Raw genomic sequence first — 25,160 nt, forward strand, 5'->3', positions numbered from 1 at the left:
TTCTGTAATGCAATTACAAAAACAAAAATGTCATACATTCTGGATTCATTACAAATCAACTGAAATATTGCAAGCCTTTTATTATTTTAATATTGCTGATCATGGTTTACAGCTTAAGAAAACTCAAATATCCTATCTCAAAAAATTAGAATATTCTGGGAATCTTAATCTTAAACTGTAAACCATAATCAGCAATATTAAAATAATAAAAGGCTTGCAATATTTCAGTTGATTTGTAATGAATCCAGAATGTATGACATTTTAGTTTTTTTAATTGCATTACAGAAAATAAAGAACTTTATCACAATATTCTAATTTTCTGAGACAGTCCTGTATAATACAGACGGATCGGTGCAGCGTCCGCAGTAATGCGGTCGATGTACCGGACCGTCGTGGTGAAGAAGGAGCTGAGTCGAAAGGCGAAGCTCTCGATTTACCGGTCAATCTACGCCCCTACCCTCACCTATGGTCATGAACTTTGGGTAGTGACCGAAAGGACAAGATCGCGGATACAAGCGGCCGAGATGAGTTTCCTCCACAGGGTGGCTGGACGCTCCCTTAGAGATGAGTTACCTCTGCAGGGTGGCTGGACGCTCCCTTAGAGATGAGTTTCCTCCGCAGGGTGGCTGGACGCTCCCTTAGAGATGAGTTTCCTCCGCAGGGTGGCTGGACGCTCCCTTAGAGATGAGTTTCCTCCGCAGGGTGGCTGGACGCTCCCTTAGAGATGAGTTTCCTCCGCAGGGTGTCTGGTCGCTCCCTTAGAGATGAGTTTCCTCCGCAGGGTGGCTGGACGCTCCCTTAGAGATGAGTTTCCTCCCTTAGAGATGAGTTTCCTACGCAGGGTGGCTGGACGCTCCCTTAGAGATGAGCTTCCTCCCTTAGAGATGAGTTTCCTCCGCAGGGTGGCTGGACGCTCCCTTAGAGATGAGTTTCCTCTGCAGGGTGGCTGGACGCTCCCTTAGAGATGAGTTTCCTCCGCAGGGTGGCTGGACGCTCCCTTAGAGATGAGTTTCCTCCACAGGGCGGCTGGACGCTCCCTTAGAGATGAGTTTCCTCCACAGGGTGGCTGGACACTCCCTTAGAGATGAGTTTCCTCCACAGGGTGGCTGGACACTCCCTTAGAGATGAGTTTCCTCCCTTAGAGATGAGTTTCCTATGCAGGGTGGCTGGACGCTCCCTTAGAGATGAGTTTCCTCCACAGGGTGGCTGGACACTCCCTTAGAGATGAGCTTCCTCCCTTAGAGATGAGTTTCCTCTGCAGGGTGGCTGGACGCTCCCTTAGAGATAGGGTGAGGAGTTCGGTCACCCAGGAGGAGCTCGGAGTCGAGCCGCTGCTCCTTCACATTGAGAGGAGTCAGCTGAGGTGGCTTGGACATCTGTATCAGATCCTCCTGGATCCAGGCATGTCCCTCCTCCCTAGGGAGGAGTTCCAGGCATGTCCCTCCTCCCTAGGGAGGTGTTCCAGGCATGTCCCTCCTCCCTAGGGAGGTGTTCCAGGCATGTCCCTCCTCCCTAGGGAGGTGTTCCAGGCATGTCCCACCGGGAGGAGACCCCGGGGAAGACCCAGGACGCTGGAGAGACTATGTCTCTCGGCTGGCCTGGGAACGCCTCGGACTCCCCTCGGAGGAGCTGGAGGAAGTGTCTGGGGTGAGGGAAGTCTGGGCATCCCTGCTGAGGCTGCTGCCCCCGCGACCCGGGAACGGATAAGCGGAAGAAGATGAGTGAGTCCTGTATAATAATGCAGGTAACTAGTTAACAAACGAACACTTCCGATCATATTAGCGCCATTTGCCTCATTGTTGTCCTTTTTTCCCAAATGAGAATCAATAAGGGAATCGATAAAGAACCGAATCGTTGAGCAGAATCGAAAATGGAATTGGAATCGTAAAAATCTTATCAATTCCCATTCCTATTGATGACCTTGGTGACCTTGGTGACCGTGGTGACCCTGGTGACCGTGGTGACCGTGGTGACCTTGGTGACCGTGGTGACCCTGGTGACCTTGGTGACCCTGGTGACCGTGGTGACCCTGGTGACCTTGGTGACCCTGGTGACCGTGGTGACCGTGGTGACCCTGGTGACCGTGGTGACCGTGGTGACCGTGGTGACCTTGGTGACCGTGGTGACCTTGGTGACCGTGGTGACCGTGGTGACCTTGGTGACCGTGGTGACCTTGGTGACCGTGGTGACCCTGGTGACCGTGGTGACCCTGGTGACCGTGGTGACCTTGGTGACCGTGGTGACCTTGGTGACCGTGGTGACGTTGGTGACCTTGGTGACCTTGGTGACCTTGGTGACCTTGGTGACCGTGGTGACCGTGGTGACCGTGGTGACCTTGGTGACCCTGGTGACCGTGGTGACCGTGGTGACCGTGGTGACCTTGGTGACCTTGGTGACCTTGGTGACCTTGGTGACCGTGGTGACCTTGGTGACCGTGGTGACCTTGGTGACCTTGGTGACCTTGGTGACCCTGGTGACCTTGGTGACCGTGGTGACCGTGGTGACCTTGGTGACCTTGGTGACCGTGGTGACCTTGGTGACCGTGGTGACCGTGGTGACCCTGGTGACCCTGGTAACCCTGGTGACCGTGGTGACCGTGGTGACCTTGGTGACCGTGGTGACCTTGGTGACCCTGGTGACCCTGGTGACCTTGGTGACCTTGGTGACCCTGGTGACCCTGGTGACCGTGGTGACCGTGGTGACCGTGGTGACCTTGGTGACCGTGGTGACCGTGGTGACCTTGGTGACCCTGGTGACCCTGGTGACCGTGGTGACCTTGGTGACCTTGGTGACCGTGGTGACCTTGGTGACCGTGGTGACCGTGGTGACCGTGGTGACCGTGGTGACCTTGGTGACCTTGGTGACCTTGGTGACCTTGGTGACCTTGGTGACCTTGGTGACCCTGGTGTGTGGGCGTGCAGCCTGAGTGTTTGTTCTGGTGGTTTTTCCAGGGCTGATGGCGTGATGCGCACCATGAACACAGAGAAGCTGATCAAGACTCTGCCCATCATTCAGAACCAGCTAGATTCACTGCTGGACTTCCAGGTAAAGGTGCAGAGCGGCTCACGTAAGAGCCGGCCGCTGGCGTCTCCGAGGCGTCTCTGGTCTCTCACTGCTTCCTCCTGTCCTGCAGCCCAACTCCAACGAGCTGACTAACGGGGTGATCAACACCGCCTTCATGCTGCTGTTTAAAGACTCCATACGGTTGTTTGCTGCCTACAACGAGGGCGTCATCAACATGTTGGGTAAATGACACACGCCGCTAAGCAGGCTCAGGGTTCACGCACAGCTCAGCAGGCTCAGCCTTTTTTATTTGGAAAAATCTATTTTTCCTTCTTCTCTCTCTAAAAGTCCAATTAAAGTCCACAATGGTCACCTTCTCCTCCACCATTAATTAAGCAAATGAGGCATGAGGCGCCAGGAGAAGAGTCTTTACCTTGTCAGGTGAATTATTACCCATCTCAGCTATGATTACACACTAAGTGGGTCCTTTAGCAGAATCTGCTTCCACCTGTAGGAATGACAAATGAACAGGTGCAACACGGGAAACAGTAGCAGAGTGTTTTATTATGAACCTTGCTGGGATAAATTCAGTTTCCATTTCCTAATGGTGGTTTAGTAAATATTAAATTCCCTCACTTATTCTGGACAAGATTATTATTTAATTTAGTTCATCGGAGCATCATTTCTCAACTCAAACTACTTATGCAAGCTCCTCTGCTGGAAAAGGAGTTAAAACATGTCCAATGAGGTGCCACTTAATTAGTATTAATAATATCAAAACAAATGTACATTTACCCCCCCCCCCCAGATTAAAAAAAAACTGAAATTAAAGAATCAATCTGGAGTTAGGTCAAGTCTATTATTACATGGTGAGGATTTTACCCTAGGGACCAAAATGATGTGAATCACAGAATATGTTTTTGCAGAAAAATGGCCGTTAATCTTTGCTCAGGGGGGGCATCGAGCTACTTCAAAATTAATCTTTATTTTACAAATAATAAGTTAAAATGTCCTCTGTTTGTCTGTCTGGATTAATCCATGCTATCAGCTAATTCGAGGTTTAAAATAACTATTTATTTGACGTGGCTCCATTTCACCGCTGGCTAACAATAATGACCATTTTGCTGCGAACACATATCACATTATAACTCCAAACTGATTTCATTCACTTTTCCTTTTCTCTAACAAAAGTTTGCACTCTTTATCATCTAAAAATAGACTAAGGGTTGTTTTAACCCTGGGATGTTCCTTTAAAATACAAAACGACCTATAAATGTAATCTTAACGTAGTCCAGTGTCCCATCATGTTTCTTTGTACAGTTTCTTGAGCTGAATAATATCTGACATCATTTTCATTCATTGTTCGGATAAGATATCTCCAATGTAATTTCCCTCTCTTCATCATTGGACTTGAACACATCCTGACCTGACGGGGCAGGTCGGGAGCTTTTACACCTCCCACACTGTCTAACATCTGAAAACCTGACAAAAGATAGATTAAAAAGAGCAGATGGTTTAACCTCTTAAATCCTTCTAATTTCAACTTTCCTGTTTCTGTGGAGGCTGGGAATAAAAGCTAAAGCCTTTTTTCAAAGATTTTTCTGAACTGCTTCATATAAAGAACCCTCTGAACTAGGGATGGGCGGTATGGACTAAAAAATGTATCACGATAATTCCTGGCATTTATCCCGATAACGATAAAAATGATGATAAAAAAATACCAATTCAACTCCACCTTTGTAACTATAAATCTATCACCACATTCAGTCTTTGGAGCCAAATCACTGCTCTAAAAGATACTAAATGCTACTAAACTACAACAATTAAATGGAATTAATAAAAACCAATTAAATGAGTTCCACCTGTACTGCAAAACTAATGACTCAGATCCTCCATGTTTGTTACACAAACACGTATCAATTTATCCTTCTTTCTTTCTTTCTTTCTTTCTTTCTTTCTTTCTTTCTTTCTTTCTTTCTTTCTTTCTTTCTTTCTTTCTTTCTTTCTTTCTTTCTTTCTTTCTTTCTTTCTTTCTTTCTTTCTTTCTTTCTTTCTTTCTTTCTTTCTTTCTTTCAGGCTCATATCTTTCTTTCTTTCTTTCCTTCCTTCCTTCCTTCCTTCCTTCCTTCCTTCCTTCCTTCCTTCCTTCCTTCCTTCCTTCCTTCCTTCCTTCCTTCCTTCCTTCCTTCCTTCCTTCCTTCCTTCCTTCCTTCCTTCCTTCCTTCCTTCCTTCCTTCCTTCCTTCCTTCCTTCCTTCACGTACGTTGTGCGTGGATTTAACACAGAACCGTAAATCAGTTTTACACAAAAACATCATCAACAGGAATTTATCATTTTTACCGCGAGATACAAATTCTTACCGTGGGGAATTTTTTTGACGGTATATCATGAACGGTAAAATATCACCCATCCCTACTCTGAATATACTTTAATTATGCTGTGATTATTTTTCTTTACTTAGTCTTATCTTCTTCTATACAGAGAAATACTTTGACATGAAGAAGAACCAGTGCAAAGAAGCGTTGGAGATCTACAAGACCTTCCTCGACAGGATGACCAGACTGTCTGAGTTCCTCAAAGTAGCGGAGGTAACATCTGTTTGTCTTGCTCCGTCTCCCAAGGAGGAAACAAAGAGCTAATCTCCCCGAGGAGACGATGTGAATACGTGTCTGGAGTGAACCTCAGCGGCCGCATCTCGTCTGGTTTCATACAGATACATTCAGTGAATGTAGCTTTGTTTTCTTTTTCACTTTCTCTCGTCACTCAGAGGATTGGGCCCACACAGGAAAACACTTCCCTCTGTTGAGGTTTGCTCCAGACGCGTTTCCCCGGGCGTCTGATGTGCGGCCATCATTTCCAAACTTCTCCTGACCGCAGATCAGCGCCCGGGGTCGTCCTCTCCTTCACCTTCCCAGTCTCTTCTTTTGCACCTAGATATTTTCCTGTCTCTGTCTCCCTGTCCTGCCCTGGTGGGGGCAGGAGGGCCACTCCCAGATTACCAGCTGAGTGTTAGCTTATCAGAGAGCCACCACCGCTCCAGTTGAGGGCCCCAGACGTGCTGCCTGTTCTCATGCCTGCTGCATGCCTAAGCAAGCTCTTTCTCTATCACTCTCTCTGTCCCCTGTACCTCTTCTTTCATTTCTCCACCTTTCCTAGAAAAAAAAAAAAGATATGTACTTTGCATACGATGACTGCTATCCGAGTGAACAGTTGGAGTTGCTGCTAGTCTTCTCAGTGGACATAAATAGTTTTATTCTCTGTAGACTGCAAACCATCCTCCCATGCGTCATCTTCCAAGGCTTTCCCTCACCGCTTGGTTTCGTTCCCATTTGGAAGAAGGTTTGGGGCGCAGCCGCTTGATCCAAAGAAAAACTAAAACAACAGACTAACGTTGACTTTAAGGACCCATTCATTTTACCTGTCTAACAAGATGTGTTTGTCTGTTTTGTGTGTCATCTGTGCCCCCCCCTTCTCCTTTCGTTCAAAGTCAACATTAGTTGAGTGTCTTCCTTTTGGATGTTTTCTTCCTGCAGCCATGTGACCTGTTGTCTGCCCCGCCTGTTCAGTCCGTCATTGTGCTGAGCATTCATTTGCAACTGGTCTCCAGATTTCAGTGTGTGTGTGTGTGTGTGTGTGTGTGTGTATTTATTAGTGTGTGTACATATACTCTGTGTATATATAGCTGTTTGTGTGTTTATGCATGTGCCTTCCTCCCCTCTTCCGTTGTCGTCTTTTCTTTGTTTTCCTTTCCAGCCACTGCATGAAGTAATGAATGCTTGGGTTTGATTCTTCTTTCTCCCTCCTCCTCTTCCTCCTCTTCCTCCTTCACGTCTCTCCCTCTTTATTTTTTCTTTCCAATTCTGTGATGTGTTGGGTTTTTTGGTTTATTATTTGTTTTATTACGACATTTGGTTTATTTTCATTTTGCCTCCCTCCTCCCTCCCCCACCCCTACCTCCTTTTTTGTGACACAGCGAGTTGGGATAGATCAGGGCGACAGCCCCGATCTCACACAGGTCAGTCTACATCTCATCTCAATCAGTCAATCAGTTTATAAACCCGCCAAGTCAGTCCCATGATGCTTCATTCTAAATGCTCCCGTTCCCTACTCACCCTACAGACCTGCCCACACTGCAGCTGCCCCGTCTTCCTCCTCTCTTCTTCACTCTCCTCAACTCCTTCACTTTGTCTCCTTTTCTGTTTGAACAGAGTCTAGAATAGAGAGGAAACAATAAATGAAGACCTGCAAAATAGCCTTCAAGCAGCATTTTTCATTTTCCACAAATATTCAGCTTTATTTGAAGAATCCCATGTTTTTCTTATATCTGAATTATTGCAGAACAAATTTTACTCAAAGGTAAGACCTTTAAATCAGAGTCTAAGCAGCTGGGTGACAACGTTTCGTTGTATTCTTTTTTGAGGTTTTTTTTGTCACAGACTTACTTTAGACCTCCTTGACTTGGGCTTAGCGTCTGTCTGGATTTTTCCGACAGTCTTTTTAGGATTTTCCAAGGCTTATCACACCAACAAGTCAGCACAACGCCTAATGAAATTTATTCCTCTTTTTGCCCAGACAAGCAGTGTTCAGATATTTCTTTTTTCTGAAAAGTGTACATCCCGTTGCATTAGCTGTGGGGAGAGCAGCGAATGGTTTTTATTAAGTAGGTTTCTGCAAATGTGACTTGGACATGTGTACATAATGCCATCATAAATACTGCATATCATCCTGGGGCGTTTACTGCAGCCTCTCCTTTTCAGTGGATGCACAATTGGATGTTTACAATGCAACAAAATTAACTGACAAACTGAAATGGACTGATCTTTTTTTTTTTTTGTGAAATGATGTTGGATGTAGTGCTTATGGCGGCCTTATATGCCCATATTCAACAACATAGTGACCCATGCCTTTACTCAGCTCTAGATATGTGTCTGTTTTACTTTTAAACCTTTAGCATATTCTAGATTTCTCTGAAGAAGGATATCCAGAATTCGCATTTTACTCTTTCCCCCTAAAATAAGTATATGAGAAATCTTTTCTTTGCCTGTTGTGTGTGCATTGTGTTTTCTGATGCAGAAATGTAAAGCTCTGGCTGAAACCATGGTATCACATGTGGTCCAAATGAACTCATCCCTCCTTTTCGGTTTCCAACCAGGAGTGCCGGCCACCTGCTCAATGTGCATACCTGCTGTTTTCTCAACCAGACGTTTACATTTGACTGAGTTAACTTCATTGGCTTCCAGCTCAGATGCTTTGACTGCTAGCTGAGAAATCTCCCGACCAAATCAACTCAATAACACGATATTCTGGCTCTTAGTCTCAAGTGGAATTCATGAGTTAACTCTTTGGATGGTGACTTCTTTTGGTTCTTTTCTTTCTGTTTGTGTGTGTACGCGTGCGTGCTTCCCGGGGCGTCTGTGACGTGCTGGCCTCTGCATGGGCTCATTAGATGGTTGGGAGATGTGTTTTCTGTCGTGTACTCCGGAGCCCTGCAGTGACGACGCTCCACCGTCCTGATCTGTCAGTCCTGCAGCTGACTTGCTTGCATGATAAAAGGCTAATGTGTGCATGCTTGTCAACCAAACCTGATGAAACCAAATGCAAAAAGCAAAACAGAGAATATGATTTAGTTGTCGTGTAGAAAGTGAATCAGGGGGTTATGTTTTAATTTTGCGGCTGCTTTTTTGTGTGTATGTGAAATGAAATGAGAAGCGAAGAGAAGGGGCCGACAGAGAGCTATGCCCCTCTTAGTGTACTTGGCTGCCACTCTGGTTTTATATCTTCAACTCAGTGTGCCCCCCTCGCTCCCTCCAGGCTCCCACCTCTCTCCTGGACGCCCTGGAACAGCACCTAGCTTCTCTGGAGGGCAGGAAGCTCAAGGATCTGTCCAGCGCTAGCAGGTACTGCTGCTTCTGCTCTTCCTTCTGTTATTATTCAGTAACTCAGAGACCCCTCCCAGAGTGCCGGGGGTCGGCCTTCTAATGTGAGCAATTTATTAGTTGACGAGTTTCTCATTCTCATCATCTCAGTATTAAATGTTGTCATGAATTTCAGCGCTGAACTCAAAGTTTTTTTCAAGTTAGAATTGGACACATTACAGGACTGTCTCAGAAAATTAGAATATTGTGATAAAGTTCTTTATTTTCTGTAATGCAATTAAAAAAACAAAAATGTCATACATTCTGGATTCATTACAAATCAACTGAAATATTGCAAGCCTTTTATTATTTTAATATTGCTGATCATGGTTTACAGTTTAAGATTAAGATTCCCAGAATATTCTAATTTTTTGAGATAGGATATTTGAGTTTTCTTAAGCTGTAAACCATGATCAGCAATATTAAAATAATAAAAGGCTTGCAATATTTCAGTTGATTTGTAATGAATCCAGAATGTATGACATTTTTGTTTTTGTAATTGCATTACAGAAAATCACAATATTCTAATTTTCTGAGACGGTGTAAATGAATGGTGTTAATGCTGCACACAAACCCACCGCTGTAGAAACTGTACAAAAGGGGGGTGCCTTTTTGAAGTTAGGTGATGGTTGTCACCACCTTGGTATAAGTCTGACTCCAAGGAGTCCCCCCGGTCAGGAGTGTTTGTGAAGTTTGCATGATTGTGTGGGATTGTTCTGGGCTTCCTCCCACAGCCCCAAAACATGCATGTTAGGTTGATTGATGAGTCTAAATTGCCCGTAGGTGTGAGTGTGTCTGGTTGTTTGTCTATGTATGTGGTGCTGTGAGAGACTAGCGACCTGTGCAGGTTGTTCCCGTGTTCTGCCTGTGATGAGCTGGGATCAGCTCCAGCAGACCCCCATATACCTGTATAGGCCTGTATAGGATAGACTTGTAGTCAAGACCGCCTAAACCGAGACCAAGACACTACCAAGACCAGAGAGAATCAAGTCAAGACCAAGACAAGACCAAGACTAATTCAGCTCAAGCAAAAACCTAGTAATGTCCTGATCCTGCGTGATTGTAGAACATCATCCTGGTTCAGGTAGTTTCCATATGAGCTTGTTTTCAACTGCAGCTCAATAACACAGAGAAGTGGATGATGATGTTGAACTCACTAGAAATGTTTCCATCCATCAGCTGAGATCAGATCTGTGTGGCGACATATTATTTCTACACTATTGGAGGATTGACTCCAGAGCTGTTAAGGATTGACACGACTACTAACTAGTCCCAAAGTCCTCTAGCAGAATAACCAGCTCCAACACCCAACACCCCCTGCACCTCAGGAAAGTCATGAATAGTAAATGTTACTGATTTAAATTGGACTTAATTTGGAGATGAAACATGAATTTTAAATATTAAAGATACACATAATTATTGACTTGAAATTGCATTATTTGCCATTATAGTAATCAGATTACACCGTATATCAGCATAACTGAAATAGACCTGATGCTTAATCAATCACAACGATATGCAAATATTATTCATATATTTATTCAAACAAGGCCGTTATAAACACAAGACTGTAATTAAATACAGACACATGCAGATGCACCAAAACATTAAATCAGATGCAAAATACAAATAGTTTACAAAACTGAACATTAACAAGAGGAAGAACTGATCACCAGATTGTGTCACTTTGGTGTGGCAACGGCATCTCAATTATCCAAGTCTGAGACCGAGACAAAACACAAAAAAGTGGTTTTGAGACCAAGACCGGTCTGGAGAACTACAATCTAGTAAACTTAAACTTAAACTTTATTTATTTGTATAGCGCCAAATCATACAATATAAAATGCAACACATGGTGCTTTACATGCAGAATAAAATAACAATAAAAAACACAATTTAAAACATTCCATACGACCCCACCCCCCACGCGTACACACACACTCACTCACACTCATATACCTGTGCACACACTCACACGCCCACACCCACACACACACACACACAATAAGTGGACTGGTGACATGGCTTAGCACTAACGATCCAGGTGAGGAAAACACTACCTATGGGTGGCCGTCCACACCGAGAGGCATCACCGACCACGACCACCAGAAGCATCCCCACAGAGACCCCCCCAACCCGGACAGACCGGGGCAGACCCCACACAGAAGGTGGAACCCCCCCCAGCTACCCAGGCCTGAGGGATCCCCATGACGACACCCCCATGGGCGGAGCAGACACACCTCCCAGTGTGGACGACCCCCCTGAGGAAACACTGGAGCTAAAAACTAAAAGATTAAAAGAAAGTAAAAAATGCCTAAAAGTGTAAAATTTTAGAGAAATATATATAAAACTTAAGATGAATAATAAATAACATAAAGTAAAAAGTCACTAAAATGGATTAAAGTTTTAGAGATGATAAAAGAGCTAAAGAAGTACACACAATACATAGCTAAAAACACTAGGTAAATGAGATCAGATAAAAGCCAAACTAAAAAGGTGTGTCTTGAGCCTCCTTTTAAAAATATCAACATTCTCTGCGGCCCTGAGGTTCTCTGGCAGGCTGTTCCATAAAGAGGGGCCATAATGGCTGAATGCAGCCTCACCGTGGGTTTTGGTCGCGGTTCGGGGAATGGTTAAAAGGCCGGTACCAGAGGACCTCAGGGTCCGTGAGGGTTGATACAGTAAAAGCAGATCAGATAAATAAGATGGCCCAAGACCGTTAAGACACTTAAAAACCAGTAAAAGAACCTTAAAATCAATCCTGAAACGGACGGGGAGCCAATGCAGCGATTTTAAAACAGGTGTAATGTGCTCCCGCCCTCTGGTCCTCGTCAGCACGCGAGCGGCTGAGTTCTGTAATAGCTGTAAGTTCTTAATACTCTTTTTAGGAAGACCAGAGAGCAGGGCATTACAATAATCTAAACGACTAGAGATAAAAGCATGCATCAGCACCTCCGTGCTGGCCTGAGACAGGATTAAGCTGATTTAGTAAAACAAAACAAAAACATTTTCTTTAAATGCTTTGAAATAATGAGTATTTTGAGGAGTGTTTTTGTCCTCACCTCCAGATCCAGCACCTTGTCTAGCACAGTTTCATCTCTGTCCAGTGCAGGGATTTCTCTCAGTCGTATGGAAGACAAGACAGAGGACAACCGCCTGCAGCAACTCAAGGCAAGGCATTCACAGTTCACTGTTAAAACTCCACACGCTCATGCCTTTGATGTGTAGGCAAGTATTATAACATCCCAACAGTGTTGCATGAATAACCACAGACCAGCGTGTGCACAGATTTGAATTATTCATTTGTTTTCTTGTGAGAAAACTCACTGGAAATACTTGTGAACTGTGCAGAAATCCATATATCACTTGGCTTTGTGCTCCACACAAAGAAAACTCAACAAATTATTTCAAGCTGAATGGTGTTACTGCATTAATTCTGCAGAATAGGAAAACACACTCTTCTAGTCTCTAGCTGCTGGTCCACCGTTTAGAGAGCTGCACAGAGAATAGGAATGAACTCAAAATGTAAATATTGTATTCTGCAGGAAACTCTGTCTTCAAATAAAACATCCTGGACAGATGATTTATGCAATAGCACTGATGCTGTTTGGGGATGGTTAACACTGGAAATGTAGACTCAAAAGAAACATGAAGTGAGCTATATTGTGTTGGTTTTGTCCGTGCAGGAGGACAGTCATAAGGTGCTTGACATCCAGACGCCCACCGTCTCCCCCAGCGCCCAGTCGGTGGGCAGTGCCAACAGCAGCGGAGGGGCCGCGGATCTCTTCAACTCGCCAATCGTTCCCATCAACAACCAGTGAGTCTAACGTCTGCAGGCACAGTGTGAACACGGACAAAAGCTTTCAGCATGTTTTTTCATTTTTTTGTTGTTTTCATGGAAAACATTTTGCCTGGCTGTCATAATATATATATAAATATATATTTTTTTTATATAAAATGAGAAATAAACCCTAACCTTCTTTCCTGTAGTGTGCCAAACCTGACCACTGAGCTGTTCACCCTGCAGCCCAACTTCACCCCCATCCAGACCACACACACTGTGTCCAATAATAACAATGCCTGGGGAGGTAGGACTTCATACAAGCAAACACACACCGATGCAAACACGTAACGAAGCATGCAAATACATTCCCACCGCCTCACAGAGAAGCACACACTAAGACCTAGATACGGCGTGACTCACAGGGCCGAGTGCCTCGCGCTCTTTCCTCATTTCTCCTCTTCTCTACTTTCTTGTTGCCATGGTTACTTCTGGACAACAGGTGACCTCCTAAAGCCATCCCCACCTACTCAGATCCATAGCCCGGGAGCCCCATTGCACTCTGGGAAAATGTTGCCCAGCGATTTGGACTCCTCGTTAGCAAACCTCGTCGGCAGTGAGTACGCCTGTCCAAATAATCAGCCATCACTTTAAATGTCGTCTGTATGGGTTCCCTTGCTGTGTTGTTTCCCTTCCTCTCATGTTTTTGTTCTTCTTTTTTCTCCCAGACCTGCAGTTTGGGGGGACGCCAGCTAAAAAGTGAGTGGAATTGCCCGGAACCAAAAATTGAGCCTTAAGCAAATTACTTTATTGATCGTTTGTTGCCGTCTGATCTGCTCTAACATGGGAAGTTTTGCTCTGTGCACCTGGAAATACACCTTTGTTTACGTGCATGTGGATTAGGCCAGAGTTCCAGTGGAGTCAGCTGGTGGAGAAAAAGCCCACAGGAGGAAATGGTTGGCAGTCAAAAACCATGTGCACCAGCACCAACTGGACCCACGCCACCCATCCGATGGCTCCTGCACCCATGCCCGTCCCTCAGATGGTAAATCTGAGTCCCCTGCACGGTTAAGGACCTGCAACTACATGTTGCTGGTCCATACATCTGTGAAGGGCTGAATATGCTTAAAACTATCTCACGTATATCCTTTGTCTAATGTTTCCTGATTGTGTTTGAACAGCTCACATTGTTTCAAATACAAATCAACTAGAAACATGACTTCACCACATAGGAAAGCCAAGAAATACCAAACTGGTGTAGTGCATGAGCCTACAGGACTGTCTCAGAAAATTAGAATATTGTGATGAAGTTCTTTATTTTCTATAATGCAATTAAAAAAACTAAAATGTCATACATTCTGGATTCATTACAAATCAACTGAAATATTGCAAGCCTTTTATTATTTTAATATTGCTGATTATGGTTTACAGTTTAAGATTAAGATTCCCAGAATATTCTATTTTTTTTTAGATAGGATATTTGAGTTTTCTTAAGCTGTAAGCCATGATCAGCAATATTAAAATAATAAAAGGCTTGCAATATTTCAGTTGATTTGTAATGAATCCAGAATGTATGACATTTTTGCATTACAGAAAATAAAGGACTTTATCACAATATTCTAATTTTCTGAGACAGTCCTGTAAGTGAGTTTTGCAGCTCATATATACTGTTGAAGAGAACATTTCTACTCTCACAACTACTTCATTGTACAAATGAATTCATATTTTTCAGATTAATATTTGTCCACTGCCAACGTGTTTATTTTGCAGTCAGAAGCTATTATATTGAGATGCAACGGTTTAGCCTAAGAGTGATACTTGCATATTATGAAAGACAAATAATTTTCCTGTGCTTGAAAGCAGTTATTTGGGTCTCTAAAATGACTCGCATATCCCACCCCCCAAAATCAGCTGCTATAAACGATGCTGTAAAGTTTAAAAGGGGGTTGTTATCCTATATTTCGGTGCTATTTTGAACAAAATAGCACAATATAACAGCTAATTTGTTAAGAACCTGGCTAATTCTAAGCTAAAACTTTGTAAGAAAAGAAAAAATGAAAAAGAATAGAAAGTGAGAATATTACACAGAGCAGTTCCCTTCTGCACTCATAAAAAAGGACTTCAACTTATTTGTTTGGAAAGTCCTATTTGAACTGCTCAGTTGTAGCAGATATGACTAAAGATATGACTCAAATCACTCATCTCATCATCAAACTCACAATTGCTTTTATTTTTTTGTCAAAATATGCCTCATTCACACGAAAAACGTACATCCATTTATATCATGTTGCTTTGCCTCAACGAAAGGTGAAGGGTTGTTTTTTCAGCTTTACTTACCACTCTCTATATCATCCAAATAAGTTCTTGACGGAGCCTACAGCCATCATGGACGCCATCATCATCTCTATTTCTGTCCATGCCCTTTGTGCTCCACTCTGATTATCAACACGTCTCTTCCATTCAATCTGGTTTCATCTCCTTAATTTTGTGCTGAATAGCTTTTCAACTCACGCTGCTCATTTTGTCAGCAAATGGTTTGGAAAGGCGGAGGCATGACTTGAATTGAAAGGCGAAGAGATTTTATCAAGACGAATAGGCAAAGGTCTGGTTTATCCCTTCTGACCATACGGAGAGAAGGAATAGTGCAGCTTTAATTCAAACATGACAAAGCATTTTTGTAATTTGTTTTTCTCTCTCTAATGTTTTGCAGAATGGGATGATCTATACTGGATATGTAAGTTACAGCAAGATTTTATAATAACACCTACACATCCCAAAATATATTTGCTATGAATATCTACCTGCTGGCACTTTGTCATCTGGCATTTTATATTCTTAATCAGGAATGTTTGAGGGCTAGGTCTTATTTAGGTTATAACTGCCATTTCAGCCTCTGTTGGTTATTATGGGCTACCGATGTGCCTACTTTCTTTCACTAGCCCTACTTTCGACCACTAGCCCTCCCTCACTATCACTACCCCTAAAAAAGAAGGGACAGATTTTAGGGCACTTGAAATCTTCCCTGTTCCCTGTCCCAATACTCCCACTACTCCTACTTTCAGCACCACCCGTAAAATCAGGAAGCTGAGAGATAAAAGCTGTTTTAATGTCAGCTGTAGCGCTTTTAATATGCCACTTTATTAAGTTTTAATATTTTTTCAGGTGTAAAAGTAACCGTTAAGATCCCCAACCTGGGCTCAGTTTATCCAAATAACGCCTGTTAAGAAATTTGACCAGATGTTTTCGGAGATGAGAAGAGCCGCCGGCTCGGAGCAGCAGCAGCTCTGTGGAGAATTACCGCTGGCTGAAACAAATCATTTAGGAAGATAAATGTTGGTTTAATAGATGAAATCTAACAGTTGTAGCTACGCCTGTTAAGAAATTTGCTCCGAAAATTTCAAGATTTCTGCCTGGCGGCTCCGGAGCTGATTTATGGTTCCGCGTCAAATCAACGCAGAGCCCACGGCATAGGGTACGGCGTAGGGTACGGCGTAGGGTACGGCGTAGGGTACGGCGTAGGGTACGGCGTAGGGTACGGCGTACGGCGCACATCGCCTCGTAATCTACGCCGTAGGCTCTGCGTTGGTGTAACGCGGAACCATAAATCAGCCTTTATTCTGGTGTTATCTTCAGCAAACGGGCAAACGAGTGATTATATACATTCACTGAGTGAATATTATGAAAGTCAAATATATATTTCTCGCTAGAAATGTAATCAAAATCCATTTTTATGCAGAAACTAACTCAAAATATTGATTTTATTCACTAAAAAATAAGAAATGTCCGCCATGTTGTTTTTTTTTTTATTTAGTCCGCAAATGACGCCGAAAAGCATTCTGGGAAATTTTTCTGTCCCTAGATCAGCTAGTGAGCATCTGAAATCCCTCGCTCTGTAGGGACAGATTCATAGCCACTACACTAGTTTTCTTCACTACCACTAGGTGGAAAGAGGAATTGGGACACCACTACCCTCACGGGAACGCGCAAAATTTAGGGGTAGTGCTGAAAAGTAAGGGTAGGGGGAGTATTGGGACAGGGCCTAAATGTTCCTTTCTCAGGATTAGGTGTTTGCAAGAGACAAACAGATGCTAATGACAGGTTGTCTCAGAGTTGACAACATGAGGTTTATATCTGCCGTTGATATCAATGTTGTGCTGTTTTTACAGGCTCCAGCACCAGTGGCTTTTCCTATGACGACACCCCAAGTGCCTGTGTACGGAATGGTAAAGCACAATTTACTTTCATACAGGGGTGTAAAACACACCCTTTTAAAGTTTTATGTACTGTTACCCGATAATAATATATACATTGAGAAAAAAACTCTGGTCCTTACCAGGTTTTGATATAAAATCTTAAATGAACAGTAAATAGATAGATAGATAGATGTACTTTATTAATCCCGAAGGAAATTTAAGAGTGGTCAACTGCTCACAGAATCAGTCACACACACAACTAGTATAATAAAACAAGTTAATAAATATCTAAAATAATAAAACTAATGACAGGAGGGAGAACCGACTTGGGGACAAAGGCAAGGACAGGAAATCCAACACACCGCAACGAAACAGCAACAATGAGGACAGAAGTGTTCCAGCACTTCTGCCTTGGAGAGATTCCCCCCACACCCACTTGACTCCTGCTACTCCTAAATGATATAAAAACAGTAAGCCAAAACGCAGACTCAGTGTGACCAAGTATTCCCTCACGGTTTTACACTAAGTGAGGATAAAGTAGCAGCCGGTGCTGCTTAACTGTGGTGATCAGCAGGAGGGACCACCTCTTTAAGGGAGGAGGTTTGGGTGGTTTTGTCGGACTGGAGCAATCATGTGTGTGGTAACAAAATGCCAACAGGGAAAGGCATTAGCATTTATCCTACAGAAGCATTTGTTGGTGTCCATCAATCTGGAGAGGGCTATGAGGCCATTTCCAAACAAATTTAACAAGACAAGACCAAAGTGGAGACGTCTGGCCATTGCACACGGCCCAGATCTCACAGCATGTCAATACAAATACTCAAGCATGGAGGTGGGAGGGTGATGGTCTGGACTTGATTTGCAGTATTGTATTTTATTGTAGAGCCAAATGGGAGGTTATCTCTCCCGAAGTTTGTCGAGATTCCTCTAAAAATATGTGAGGCTGAACATGCTATTGCTAAACAAGCTGTTGCTACTAGAAATGATTTTTCATCTTGCTGAATATAGAGGTGTACCTACCTACCCAAAACTACTTTATCGTTTTAGCTGAGTTTTTGTTAAATAAATGACAAGATGAAATAGGTTGCATGTTCTAATCTCTAGACCTTTAGTTTTTTGTGCCCAGAAATGTAAAACCTTGGAAGTGAAAGAATGTATACTTAGTTTTTTCACGCTGCAGCCGTATGTTCACCTGCTGCTCACATATTTCTGGTTTGGTGCTGAGTAGGTTCTGTTGGGGGTTTAGCTTGCTGAAAGTGATGCTTCATGTTCATGTTCTCAGGTGTAGCAGCTACAGTTTCTGAAAATCCTGCACGGGTTAACTGAGCTATGAGTGGCAACACTAATTCATGACTTTGAGTAATGACTACGTTCATGTCCGAGAAAGTACATTCTTGACATGACTATACATGCAAACATGTTATATTCATACACATTCCCCCCACTTGACCCTGTAATGTGTAAGGTTTTTCTCCCACTAGGGGAGTTTTTACCTGCCATTGTTTATGTAATAATTGCTCGGGGGTTTATGTTCTGGTCTCTGGAAAGATCCTAGAGACTTCTGTTGTAATAGACCAACATAAATCTGTTTAAAAAGAAATACAAATGATTTATAAACAGGTATATGGAAGAGGAAATGGGTTAACGAGGAGTGTGAGAAACAAATAAAATAGGGAAAAATGGTATATTATACTTGCTTAAGATATGTTTAGATATTTATGTGGATATTTATGTAGTATATATTATCTGTTGAGAGGGATAGTTAAAATTAGGTAATATATGTTATATATTTATTGGGTATGTAGCACATATATATTTATAGGGATATTTATGTAGTTTATATAGTGTATATTTATATAGATGTATATAATAGTTGTATTTTCTAGATATTGATATAATATTTATGTAATATTTATATTTTCTATATACTTATATGGATAATTATGTAATCATAGGCATGTTTACGTAGTATTTATATAGATTATATTTATATGGATATTGTGTAGATATAATAATAGCAATAATGTAAATCCATAGTGTTATAAAGGGGTAGGAACTAGGGAAAAATGTAAACTTCTTCCTACTCCTTTTTTTCAAACATATGTGAATATGAAGATGTAAATGTTTATATTTTTATTATTATTTTTACTTTCATTTTATATACATGTTCGAAATAAAAATTAATGAATTAATTAATTAATTCATATAAATAAATTGAATTGAGTTGAATGAGCCCGTTTATCCCCCATGGTAACCTGTGTTTCCACTGTCCCTCCTCCCCCCCCCGTGACCAGCTCCCTCCTCAGATGAGCCATCAGATGGGGGGTGTTCCCATGATTCCTGCGCAGCCTGTCATGTATAACCAGCCTGTCTTGAGACCCACCAATCCTTTTGGACACATCCCGGGAACACAGGTCACAAAAACACACACACACACACACACACACACACACACACACACACACACTTTCTCACAACTGCAAGACAGCCTACTGTATGCATGAAAGTTATTTAGTTAAACAAGCCCCAGAGACTAGAAACAGAGAAAAGAGAAGGCTCGGCTCTGCCAGAACATCAGTAAATACTCTCATTTAACAGTGGACATAACTTCCAACCTCCAGAGATTATTTGTTGGAATCTTTTACATTTACTTCCACTTTATATGAAGCAAAAAGGCCACTCTAATTAAATCTACAGATGTAAAAGCTAAGTATCAAAGCGAGCTTGAAAGTATCCACTCAGCAGCCACTTTATTAGGTACGGCGAGTATGCACTCCCCGCTTTATTAGGTGTAGCTAATGTGTATATCAATTTATTTAAACCTGCCTGCAGGAGCTAAACAATCCAAACAGAAGTTTGCGGCTTGTGCTCTGCAATGTGATCTGGCTGAGAGATATTGAACACCATTCTGAGAAAAGATGATTATTTACTGACGCTGAAAGAAAATAAATGTAATGCATCACTGGGTATAAGATAACAGCCTGAGAACAAGGTGTATAAACGATGGATGTCCTCGTTCTAAACATGTCTACCATCGATTCAAATTGTTCAACCGGTAGACTAATCAAAAAACAGGATGCATCACATTGTCAGATCATTTCAAAATTTGACAGGAAGTGCAAGCGAGTGCGTTTCAAAACACGTCATTATCAGATGTTAAGGCTACCAGTATCTGAGGAGCAAGTTCCAAAAGAGCTGTAATTGCTGAGGGAACAAGCATCCTTTCCTGGCTCTGTGGAAGCTAACGTGCTTGTCAATACATGCCTGAACGCATGATGAGGTGACTAAATCACTCCCGATTCTCCACCCATCTTCTGCAGATGCACTTCATGTAGGGATGATACTGTAACCATGGCAGCAAAGCTGAGAATAAAGAGATGGATTGAAAGTGTTGCCGGCGAACGCTAATCCAGTGAAGGAGGAAGAGAGAAGAGGACAGAGAGGGAAAGGGAGGAGAGAGGACCAGAGGATGGATAAAAGATGAAATGCCGATGTCAGTTTAATGTCATCTGATCCTCTAATCTCCTCTCCTCACTCCATGTCGCTACTGATCTCTCTGTGTTTGAACCTACAAGTACGGAGCTTTAGCACCATAAGCTCTGCACCAGTCCAACTCATCTTTTGTTTGATTTGCCACTTCAAATGGCAATTACAACCTGTCTTGACGCTATGGAGACTGACAGCTATCTGGAAGTTCTGAAGACATATTACCACCTCACTCCCATCATTTCTTGTATAAAGGCTTACTCCCATTTTTCTCCATCTCAAAACTGAATCATACTTGGAGGAAGCACGTCTCTTTCTTTGACTGGATGGTTTTCTGGCACTTTACTAAATGTGAAATTTGCCAAGTGTGTTTTTCTTTGTGGGTCATTCAGATTGGTTCCTGGTCGCAAGTCATCCATCGCCTGATGTCAAGCGTTTTTGACTGGAATGCGTGTGTGAGTGTCCTTATTTCGCTCTTTTTCAGCGTGCTGCGTCGACAGAATTGTTTCTCCTTACGAAGTCCGTTTGTTGTTAAATGCATAAAGCAATGATTTGTGAGCACGCGTGTGTGACTATAGATGGATGTCGTCGTCTTGGGTGTGACCTGTCTCTTTCGGTACCTGATGTCATTACTGTGTTGCCGGGTGCCAACGTGTTACTGCACTGGAACCAACCGATGAAAGCACTGAGCCAGAACCAGTTATAGCGTTTGGATGTAAACAAACCTTTCACACTAAATTTACTACTTGGGGATGTGCTGTACACACTGTGTAATTTTTGGGGTTCTTTTGGTTTTTCGGTTTGTTTGTTTGTTTTTTTTCCCTCTGCAGCTGTGCAATATTGTGTACTCTCATTACTGTCTTTTTCACATATCTGTAGCCTGTTTAGAAGCTTTATTCTGCTGTAGTGATGTACTTTTTGGGTGTCCACATCAGGTTTCTGTACAGAATGTTCTTTTTACTTTTTCTGGTTGTTTTATAACCTGCTCTTGTTGCACCCCGTACTGCTCGAAAAGTTGTGAAAAGTGCACTGAGAGCCAGATAGAGGTGGGCAACTGTTTGTCTCAGTCTAGCCAATCAGAAGTGCTATGATTTGCTTCCTGTTGTGAGCCTTTGTCCTGTCCCGAATTAGTCTCCCACCCCCACCCCCACCCCCCCGACCAAAACCACAGAAAAAAAACTGTATTTGGGAAATTACTATGCCACATGTCCAACCTCTACTTGGAAGATCCCAGAAAGGTTTGTTCATCTAGTCTGAATATGTATGGACGGGACAGCTAAAGGTCATTGAGAGAAGTCCAACAAATGCTAGACCATCAGAGGGTAATGTCTTTCCATCACGACCCTGGTAATGCCTGCAGTCAGCGCATACTGATTAGTTCAGACAGCCGGAAAACAGTTGGCTTTAACGAGGCATTAAACATTAATGTGGATTTTCTAGCAGATCCAAGGTCAAGTCGGACCCACAGTCCACTGATATACGTATATATACATACATACTTATATATATATATCTATATATAGATATATATAGCACAAACCTGTGGAGAGGGGATAATGCTTCGCTGCACAAAAACCTAAAACCATTGCTGGGATGTACAGTTGAAAGGGGCAATAATTGATTGGGGACAAAGTCGTTTTCTATTGTGTCAGTTGTATGTACATGTACTGTATGTGTGTTTGTGTGCTCACGCCTTCACATGATAACAGGGTCATGTTCCTCGGTTAGAGATGGAAGGTCTTTAAGCGAGTAGGTAGCATGTACTAACTTAGCATTGGGTGTTTTTGTGACCGTGTCCGAGTCTGTACAACACAAGTTAAGGTGGCGTCAGCATCCCGCATCTGCTGAGAAACACAAGCAAGCTTGGAGTGGATCCGAGTCTGAAGGCGAGCCTCCTCCAACACGAGCCGGCGACGCCCAACACAACTCTCCTGAGAAACTGCAACTACGAGCCGGAGGATTGTTGCGATTCTCAGTTGAACGATAACCGGGTTGGCGACGCCAATACCAGGCGACTCCACCGTCAGCAGACGTCTGTGGTGGGAGTCATTAGTCGGGCAGATATTCTCTCAGATTCCACCTCCATTGAGCCTTGTTCCAATAGTCTGTCTTTCTTTGTCCGCTGAATGCTTGCGTCATTGAGCATCTCAGTCCCACTACGCAACTCAATCCATCCTGGGCCAACCTCTGACTGTTACCGTGTCCCCACTGTATATAGGTAATGCTGTTCATGTGTTTTTAGACGTACTCTCTGTAAAGTGATCGAAGCCCCATTGGATGACTTACTGTACGTGGGACAATTTATTGCTGTATCTGTGTTTGAATGGTTGTATTTTGAAGGTGTCATCATCCAGGGACGGGTGGGTGGGCTGGGTTGATGTTCGTGTCCGTCTCCAGGAGGAGATGGGGATAGGTTTTAGGGGGGGTGGGGGGGGTCAAGTGTAAACTATCACAACCGGTCTATACCAAGAGTGTCTTCATCAAGGAAGTGGACAGGACAGGGTCTGTCCTCTTCAAAACAGGAACATTATTTTGCACCAAAGTCATCAAAGCGCAGCTTCTTCTTATTCAAGATCACTAAGGATGGATGATATCAGAACAACTCCAAGGATTTTTGTTTCTTATTATTTTTTCAAAAGACAAAAATACTGTCTCTTTTGCATGATTAAGTGTCGTCTTTTTATTGGCTTGTGTGCCCGGTAAAAGCATGACCATTGTGTGAACTCTCTTACCGGTGTGTTTGGAAAATAAGGAAATTTCTCCGTGATTTTCTTTGGTTTTTACTTACCTCTTGACATGAACGTTCATTGACATTCATAATCAACTGTTTTACAATGAAGGGTCTGTAACGGTTTGAAGGCTGCATCGCATGGAGAAATGCAACTTGCAAGTAACACATCAAACTTCAAACCCAGTTACCATAACTGCATCGCTGTAAAACATGGATGTCAATGCCGGATATCACCTAGCTAGCTAGACATTACAGTCTTGTAAAAAAATTGCTCTTTATTAAAGCGTTGCTATTTTCAATAATTGTGTTTGAATACTCACTCCTTCATATTAAACCAGCAGCATCATGGGAGGGTTTGATTCGAAGTACTGTAATGCGTGTTTGGTCTGGTCCACGTTGTCTGGTGTTTTAATGCATCGCCCAGTCTTGTCCCGTCACCTCCATCATCCACCCATCCGTCTCCAGTCGTCCTCAGAAGCACAGACTGGTTTCCCTAAAACCAGGCTTTGAATCATCAAGCCTTTGTTCACACTGTGGGCAAAGGTGACACCAATCCAGCTCCAATGACACTAAATCTGATTTTCTTCAGGTCAGACCCGGGTCACTCTCATGTGTGGTACTAAATCGGATACGTAGCTGATGTACTCCAATGCAACTTCAGTCTGAACTGTCAGGTCGCATTTCATCCGTCTTTGACGTCACTGTTATGTGATTAATGTCAAAATTCTGCAATGGCGGGATTTCTTTTTTTTTTTTGGGATGAAATCTGCTTCAGTAAAGCTGGTCATGTCACAGTCCACCACTCCTGGCTCTGATTACTCGTGCACACAGGTCTGATACTCCAGCCATCACACCACACGGACGAGGCCAACATTAAACCATTGGCTCTCCTTTTCCTTGGGTTTATTCCCGTTATAAATAGGTAATGATTTTCTTCTATTGCACAAAAAGGAATCATTCAGGCTCCCTGCTGCTGCATCCGTTAACCTGACGCACTGTGTTTGACGTCACAGATATGAGACGCATTTCAAAATACTTCCATGAACCACCCACACACAAAGTATCAAAAATAATCCAATTTGACCATGAAGACCTGCAGTATCGATGTGGCCTGAGAGTTAACAATTCAGGGATTGTAAATCAGAAAAACCATGATGAAAGTTTTTGAGACAAATTACATTTTTTCAGTGGGGTTGTAAGCAAACACTAAAGTCACATGGGTAAAAAATCCATCATGCAAATGTGATGGACAAATGGGCAAAACTATCATGAATACAGAATAGTAGTATACTGGGGTTGATGTTTCTAAAAAGCATCCTAAAATAAGCGTTCCTGGATTTAATAGTTGATGAAGATACTTCAAAAAAGCTGAGTGTGAGGGGGGAGAAAGTTAAATATGCAGGCAGAAGCATAATTTACTATTATTAATTTTTTGAGGAGGGGGTTAGCAACTCCTAAACTAGGAAGAGTAGGTTGATTGTAATATTTTAAAAAGACCTGAGATAAAATGTCTGCATATTATCAAAGAAAAATAAATATTCCCATGACTACAGCAGAGACTAATCTGGACTTGCTGGTGCAGCGACTGCAGGATTTCAATGCCATTTAAGCCAGGTACTGCAACACAATGTTAGTTTACAACTTTCCATTCCCAGACACGGCCTGCTCATCTTCTGACCCCCATACCATTAGTATATGTGTATCCTTCATTATCTCCACTCATCTAGTATTGTCCACGTGTAAATTGTTCATTGTTGTTGAGGGCATGAAACCTGGCAGTGTCCAGAAATGGACCAGCTATCTATCTAAGCCCCTTACCTTAAATGTCTTTTAACTTTTTTCATTTTACTTATTTATATATTTTGTTTAAGTGGCTGAATTATCATCAGGTTTGGATTGTTATCAAATTATTGGTTTTTATTTAAATGGCATTGACTGGTGTTTTTGGAATAAAAACGTCATTTGATGCTGAGCCCTGGCAGTTATTTGGTGTCTCTCAAACCATTTCAATTAAAAACGTTCACGTCTTCAAATACTCACACAGAAAAGAG

The 25,160-nt window shown here is 42.7% G+C and overlaps 1 protein-coding gene across 4 annotated transcripts in view; it reads left to right on the forward strand.

Annotated features, from left to right (window-relative positions):
* Positions 1 to 22,729, forward strand: part of LOC133459507 (phosphatidylinositol-binding clathrin assembly protein-like) — a 34,563-nt gene extending 11,834 nt beyond the window's left edge. The window contains exons 5-19 of one of the 4 annotated variants that reach the window (XM_061739513.1): positions 2,952 to 3,045; positions 3,134 to 3,245; positions 5,485 to 5,591; positions 6,977 to 7,018; positions 8,815 to 8,900; positions 11,987 to 12,089; positions 12,605 to 12,735; positions 12,909 to 13,006; positions 13,202 to 13,315; positions 13,428 to 13,458; positions 13,603 to 13,744; positions 15,410 to 15,433; positions 16,866 to 16,922; positions 19,187 to 19,306; positions 20,213 to 22,729. In XM_061739513.1, coding sequence (XP_061595497.1) covers positions 2,952 to 3,045; positions 3,134 to 3,245; positions 5,485 to 5,591; positions 6,977 to 7,018; positions 8,815 to 8,900; positions 11,987 to 12,089; positions 12,605 to 12,735; positions 12,909 to 13,006; positions 13,202 to 13,315; positions 13,428 to 13,458; positions 13,603 to 13,744; positions 15,410 to 15,433; positions 16,866 to 16,922; positions 19,187 to 19,306; positions 20,213 to 20,227 — 1,276 coding nt within the window. In that variant the 3' untranslated portion in view covers positions 20,228 to 22,729. The remainder of the gene's footprint in view (positions 1 to 2,951; positions 3,046 to 3,133; positions 3,246 to 5,484; positions 5,592 to 6,976; positions 7,019 to 8,814; positions 8,901 to 11,986; positions 12,090 to 12,604; positions 12,736 to 12,908; positions 13,007 to 13,201; positions 13,316 to 13,427; positions 13,459 to 13,602; positions 13,745 to 15,409; positions 15,434 to 16,865; positions 16,923 to 19,186; positions 19,307 to 20,212) is intronic. The other 3 variants (XM_061739514.1, XM_061739515.1, XM_061739517.1) reach the window with 3 other exon arrangements.
* The last annotated feature ends 2,431 nt before the right edge of the window (positions 22,730 to 25,160 follow it).

The sequence above is a fragment of the Cololabis saira genome, chromosome 14, assembly GCF_033807715.1.
Source record: "Cololabis saira isolate AMF1-May2022 chromosome 14, fColSai1.1, whole genome shotgun sequence".
In the NCBI taxonomy this organism is placed as follows: Eukaryota; Metazoa; Chordata; class Actinopteri; order Beloniformes; family Belonidae; genus Cololabis; species Cololabis saira.